At 36.3% G+C, this 7,376-nt stretch overlaps 1 protein-coding gene across 1 annotated transcript in view; it reads right to left on the bottom strand.

The window, feature by feature from the left end:
* Positions 1 to 309: 309 nt before the first annotated feature.
* The window catches only part of FAT1 (FAT atypical cadherin 1), a gene marked incomplete at its 5' end in the record, with an annotated part of 34,984 nt that continues 27,917 nt past the window's right edge, over positions 310 to 7,376 (bottom strand). Inside the window, 3 exons of the mRNA XM_029085372.1 lie at positions 310 to 1,781; positions 2,700 to 2,735; positions 5,586 to 5,645. Of these exons, the coding sequence (XP_028941205.1) occupies positions 1,156 to 1,781; positions 2,700 to 2,735; positions 5,586 to 5,645 (722 nt within the window). The remainder of the gene's footprint in view (positions 1,782 to 2,699; positions 2,736 to 5,585; positions 5,646 to 7,376) is intronic.

Genomic DNA, 7,376 nt, shown 5'->3' on the forward strand with positions numbered 1-7,376 from the left:
GAAAAAATACTCAGTAATTTACGTAGCTGATATATGTTTAAATAAAAATGCAAACTACCGAGAAGGCTACTGAAGTTTGATACCCATCAATCTTTATTCATACTGGCCCGATTACTTTTCAAAACACCATTACGCAGACAGACACTGCCATCTAGTGAGCATCTCTAACATAGCTGCAGTTTGATTTCTGAGGAGAGGAAAATATGTTGCTTGGAGCAAGTAACTTAATACAGTACAAAACATATACACTTAAAAATGCTGCACTGAATGCTTTGTCAATTGTATATTATGTAATAGAGATACACAGAGCAAAGCTAAAGTGTATTTTATTAATAATTTATTGTCAGTAAGAAAGACTGGCTAATGGTAATTTTCAGTAAAAACCTTTACAAGACCATTGGATCACAAATATACAGACACTATAAAAACTGTGTCATGGTGGTTTTGGTACTAAACTGGTATTTAGAGGGTCCCCAACACACTTTCCAAGAAGGGAAAAAATGTTTACAGTTCTAAAATACAGCAACCCATTTAAGACATTTCCATGTAGCTGACCCAGAAAAATATCAGGCCTAACCTATGTACAATTGGAATTTTGTGAATATGCTGAATATTTTATAATGAAATGTCAAACCTTAATTTTCAGGGGAATACATACAGTGATGCCCTGATTATAATAAATCAGGGTGCTGGTTTTTAATGGCACACTAACACCACTAGTTTCAGTGGAAAACAAATTCACAAAATATCTACAAAATCTAGTTAAAACTATTAAAATCAAAACTGTACATAAAATTTACAAAAAGTAGGAGAAAATTAATTGCATTTGAACTATATAAATATATGCATCATGCTAACATGGAGAAGTGGTATGTGATTTTTTTTTTTAACATAGACAATGTAAGTAGAAAAAGGATGTTCAGAAATGGCATAGCCAATGGAAATCTTGGAACTGTCCAATTACAGTAGGTCAGGAAATGGAAATAGGCTGATTTAGTGAAGTGAACTGCATGATCCAATGCTGCCATGCCAGTTTAGCTCACTGCAACAAAAGCAATCACTGTGGCTGGGGAAAAAGGAAAAAATAAAAAAGCTCTTGAAAGTTGTTCTAGAACTGACAAAGTTTGTTAGAGTCTAGGCACTTTGTTGAGTGTGTCAGACTTCTGTATGTTGCTGGGAATCAAGTGGAGGAATTTTCACATCTTCAAAATGACCATCATCTCCGCTCTCATAGTCACTCATCATGACTTCAGACTCCATTTCACAGCATGCTGACACATCAGAGCATGAAGCTGTGGAAGCATACACAGACATGGACATGTTGTCTACAGTGGGTGCTTCAAAGTCTCTATTGTACCCTACTGTGTAAGGAGCATAAGGTTCTCTGTAACTGCCGTTGACACCGCTGGTTGTGGTCTGAGGTTCTGACATGTCTGCAGGATAGTGATGGGGAAGGTACTGATTAAGGTTAAATCTCTGCCTGCTTCTTGTAGAAGAACCCAAGCTACCTACGGCTGGCATGTCTCTGGGTGGCTGTATTGACTCAAACTGGTCGCTGTATTCTGGTGGTAACGGTGGAAGCTCATCAGGTGCAGGGAAGTCATCAGGTGGAGGTGGAAAATCACTTTCTATGTCATAACCACCAGGGTAATAGTCTGTATCGATGGCATTTGGATCCGTGTAGAGGGGAGCTGGCTCCTCAACCACTTCGTAATTTGGGTACTCTTGGATACCTGGCAACTGAACGCTCGGCATCCAATCTGATGTATCCCAGTGATAACCTGAAAAGGTTGGGTTTTTTTTAAAAAAAGAGTATTAGTATCTTGTCTTCAAGTCAATCTGAACTGAGAAGTCAACACATGTATTAAGACAATGCAATCACTGTGATTAGGACACTACTTGTTAATTAGAGAGCGGTTTGCCCTGGCTCCACAAAAGACATTCAACACAACTTTACATTATGCCATGCATTAGATATTGCATCATTCACACTTGAACTTTTACATTTTCTCAGACATCTCACCTAATATGGGAAGAGCTGTAGGCCACCTATGGAATGTGTTGTCACAATACATAATGGCATAGAATTGTTCACTGGATAGCAAAGAACCAACAGCCTCCCTGGTGCAGCTAAGTTCTTAATTGTTGTTGAGTAATTATTGTCTTAACAGCTGTCTGCTTATCTTAAGAATATACATAGCATATATAAACCATGCTTTTCTTTTTTCTTACATAAAAGAAGTAATTTCTATTTGGTAAAGTATCCAGACCATTTAAAGTGACTTTACCCTTAAGTGAATTGTAAAATTAACTTCAAAAAATGCTGTTAGCTGTACAGTAACTGCCACACCTCTGATAAAAATCTCTGAATATTAGTAAAGACATTCCACATTCAAATACAAGAACAAAACAGGAAAATCAAGCTTAATCATGCATAAATGACCGAACTTGATCCTCTCTTGCAAATTCCCCTTGAATAAGTTTGTAGATGGAAGCCTAATTTCATTTAAAAAATAATTGTTTTTCTCATCTAAACGCCAAAGAGGAAACTATTACAGAATTGTAATAAGGTGCAAATCTAGTAAAGAGTGATCACTGCAGACAAATGCACAGCAAGCAACTGATAGTAAGTCTGTGTTAAAACCAAGTATTAACAGAAATATTTTGGTGAACATCAATGAACTGCATGCAGAAGTCACCTCTTGAATTGCTGAGGTCGGGAACAGCAAAAGATTCTTTAGGTGGCAGAATGACAAGAAAAAGGAGAAAACATCTGTAGTTAGGAATCAAATAGTAGATCTGATGTGAAGACAAACAATGACCGGCACTCTGATATTCATACTGCTTTTGTCCACTTTTAGTAGGCAAAATATGCCGATTTACTTAGCAGTACTAAAACTGATGTTTTTTTCCTCCTGAGCTGCTTCTTTGTTAGACTTGACTGTAGACTAGCTACTGAGTTAATGTACAGCCCGACTGGGACACCTCTGTGTAGTGGCAAAATCTGCAGTGTGTAATTTGCTGAAATCCTTGTATCAGCAGATTTAGGACTTTCACTAAAAAGTGTAACAAGACTTGTTCTGATTTTTTTTTTTTTTTTAAATATTTCTAATCCCCTTGGTTTTCAAAACAGTGCTTCATCTACTAGGACTTACATTTTGAAGTATCTCATGCAAAGATGGGAACTCCCCCTTTAGTATCTAGCACTGAACACTGTGCACTGGGAGACCTGTCTCCCTTTGTACAGCAATCCCAACAACTAACTCAGGCTCAGCAGAGAAGTGTCCTGTGTTACCTGACAAACTTTAAACCTTTCTCTCTTCAGGAATCTATGTTCCCTATTCAGGTCTATAAGAACTGGTGATGCCTATCCTAATACCAGAATCTTCTCCTAAAAACTTTATAATTTATCTATTGTTGGAAGACTGGAGGGACAGAGGTTGACTCTTGGAAGGGTTTCCTTCCTTTTTTTTTTTTTAAGCTTGCCTAGCCCAGACAAGAAAAATACTCTCCACACTAAAGGAGGAAGATATCAGTCCATTATTATCTGTGATCCAAGACTCCTAAAACATCTCTGGCTTCATTTCCAGGAGAAGGTTCTGACCACTAATCTACTTAGAAGACAACATTCTTCATTTTTCTAGGGAAATTGGGTGCAAAACTAAAGCCAATAAGCAGACTGTGGCCTTATAATTTAGAGCACTTTTACCAAGGGATGGGGAGATCTTGGTCCTGTCCTCTGCTTTTAAAGCAAAGACCCTTTAATGTAAACTACAGATACACAAACTAGAACCTGATGTGCCCATCTTTCTAGTTGACAATCTGCTAGACTGGAGCTATTATTTCCTCTTGCAGTCATTGCTGTCAATTTGCTTGGAGCTACAACCTTCCCTGAGGAGCAGTGCAGGATACGCAGGCCTAGAGCTGCCCTAGGATGAGACTAGCTATAGTTCATGCTTCCAGGATACCTGTTGGACAGAACTGCTTGGGTAGACTAAAGGAAAAGCCCATCTGTCCCAGAACTTGACCTTGCTGAAGGCTTAAGCAAGGATCTCTGCTGCTCGAAGTGGCACCCTCCTGAGGGTGCTGACAAGCAGAACTCTACCTAAGATGCTTTGAAAGAAGGAATGCTTATTAAGAGTAGAAACTTTCAAGCGTTAAAAAGTAGCTGAGCAGGACTTCTTTAATCTCTCTATGAATATTCTGCAATGCATAAAATACTTGCATTTATCTTACAGTGATACTAAACCACCAAGCAATACTTTCAACTTGATAATTTTCAATACTTTGACTTGAGAACTACATCCACCATTTTCAGTTTTTACCAATTAAAATCTCAGAGAAAATCTGAATAAGTTATTAAGTATTTCCCCAATAGATTTAGCCTCTTCTATTGTTATGAGTCTCATAAATACTTCTCATCACAATTTTTTAGCACTGAGGACTATGGTCTCTAGGTACGTATTAAGGAAATACTCTCATTTAATTATAAGTCTTTGCATTTGTCTACTTTTTTGTGTGTCTGCATACACTAGACAGGATGTACTTCAAATAACAAACCAAAGAGAATCTTTAGCTCCTGTAATTAATTTCTTGTCCTTAAAATGGCTTTGTTTTAAATAGGACTTAATACAGAATAGGAAACCTTACTCTTTAATTAAGAAATTGGAAACATACACTGTGGATGTTATTTCAGAAGTAACCTCTGCAGACTCATTGTTGTGGAGTGAATTACTTGCATATTACTGGAATTTTAAGGATTTTAAAGTCAATTAAAACCATAGTTAGCATTTGCATAGACTCAATGGCACCTTTACTACTACTATTATTTTGTAAAAAGTTTGTGTTTTCCAGAGTGGTCAGTTCTTAAATGTTAGCAGAAAAGAAATAAAATTCTATTGAAAATGCCTACTTCACCTCTTTCTAACTTCCACATATATACTACGTACACACACACACAAATATACGTGTGTGTACATATAGGCGCCCAAACATACCTTTTAGATACTGATTAAGGCTGGGCAGTAACTACTTAAACTGACAGGGATGTGTATGCCTGTATACCTCAACTGCATACCAGAAATTTTTTTTTTCTCTTAAAGAGACAGATTGAGCTGAAGACCAGGGAAGTGAGTACTGATTTCAGACTATTCCCATTCTGCTCAGCTGGACAAGGTGCCAACAGATGTGGGTGGGAGAATAAAAGGAAGTGGGTCTGCTGTACTACTATACTACAATTACATCTACTGTAGTGTATGTAATTGGCTTTGATGCTGTCTCAATTCTGCTGGGAGCTTTAGTGTGAGTATTTCAGAAGAGAGTAAGCACCAAGATATTTTTATGCTAATACTTTTTCTTCCAAGCAATCACACTTTGAAACCTGTCCACAGGGTAGCCACGGTAGCTACAGCATACACACGAAAATATGAACAGACATACAATATAAATATACTCTTTGCTAAAACTTATCAGAAACTCCAAGTAAATAATATTTTAGAACTCCCATCTGCTAGGACTACATTACTAGAAGACAAACGTGCATTATTCTGCAAAAGGAGTAAATAAATATTAAAACATGTATATACCTTCTTTTTCCACCGAGTCAACAACAGCATTGACAAGGTGTATTACAGTCACTATGGAAGCTTGTAAAAGGTATAAAAGGAGCAAATTAAAACAAACCTATAGTTAGTATCACTTTAAACAGCATACAGATATACAATAAAACAATGTAAAATTGCAGTTCATTACTATTTTACGAAGCAAGATTATTGGTGTACATATACCTTTACTCTATCTAGAACGCAGCTGCATAAAATACATCTCTAAACCTGAATTTTATTCTTGATAAATATGAAAAAATACTTCTAACTACTCCTGAAGCAAATTCTGCATAAGCACAAAGCTGCTTTAGTTGTGTTAGAATTTCCAAAATGTTGCCTGAACATACAATTTGCATAATACTTCATCTAGATAGCAATAAACTAGGCTTTTCTAAAGGCTTGTGTTGGGTGAATTACGGAATATTGCATCAGGCTTCCCCTTTTAGACTGCAAACTACATTTTCCCCCCTGCCCCTCCATGGAAGACCAGGGGAAGAAATTTTCACTGAAATGAAAGAAAATGCTAAAATGAAAAATATCTACTGAAAACTTCTGTTGCTGACCTACTTAGGTTGCGTGCGAACAGTGGTATCACAGTAAGAATACCAAATTCAGGTTTTGACATTCTTCTTTAAAAACAACCAAAATTAATGTATTTTTTATGTCTTCTCTTTCCCAAGATACTTCTGAAAGGGAGAAGGATTTACTCTTATAGGGTAGGATGAGGCAAGCACATGCAATTTATTTGCATGGCTCAGGGATTAAATTTCAAAGTAATAAATTCAGAACCTACCAAAAAGGAACGAAGGAACAATATCTATCATGCTACAGCTATTTCTTTTAAAATGATGCATTAAAGACAAGAAATACAAGTAAGAATGTATGAAATATATGGGATGGAAAGGAAAGGAGAACAACATGTACTGCACAACACTTAATACCACAGGAAAAAAGCTGGAACTTGATATCAAGTCTATTGATAAAATGATGAGTACTGTAAGCATACCATTTTACTTTCACCAAGCATTAACACAGATGTTTCTTTTCATGCTGTTAAGAACAAACCACTCTACTTCATTGAGAAGCAGAATGTCCTTTATTCCTAAGCCAAAGGAATTTCAAATTCTTTTTACCATAAAGAGGCAAAAGCAGAAATTGGAATCAAGAGTCAAAACACCTTCACTTAGTGAATTAGGTTATGAGACAATTGTGGCTTTGTCCAATCAGTCTGAAATGTTTCTGAATGCATTCATATCAACTGTAAAAGCATCTGTCATCACAATATGGAAAAGTAAAAGACTTCCAGTTAATAAACCCCATCAATACATATGCTGATTATATTCTGATGGACTGGAGTTATGATAAAAATATTTTTATTTTCATATTGGCTTTTTTCAATGTATGAATATTTTTATGAATTCATTTTAATCATGGTGAAAGCCAAATATACTGTTCTACTATAACAAAATTCCTTTTTTGTGCAGCTTCCTTCATTACTAAATTAATCAAACTTACAAGCAATCCCTTAAACTCTGCTCTCACTCAGAACTGATCTGATCCATATGGGAGCTGAGGTCGCAGCAAGAAAGAGAGAAGGAAACAAATGAAACTGTAACACCAGAAAGCTTTACTAAAAGCTGAATGTCAAAGTGAAACTTATATTTGTGCAGAGGCCATTTTTTAAATTCACTGTATAAGGTGATAAGTAATGATAACCTAGAAATTTTCTCAAATTTGAACACACTTTTAACACCTTTTAAACACAAGGCTCTG

Source organism: Antrostomus carolinensis, unplaced genomic scaffold (assembly GCF_000700745.2).
Source record: "Antrostomus carolinensis isolate BGI_N321 unplaced genomic scaffold, ASM70074v2 scaffold53036, whole genome shotgun sequence".
Classification (NCBI taxonomy): Eukaryota; Metazoa; Chordata; class Aves; order Caprimulgiformes; family Caprimulgidae; genus Antrostomus; species Antrostomus carolinensis.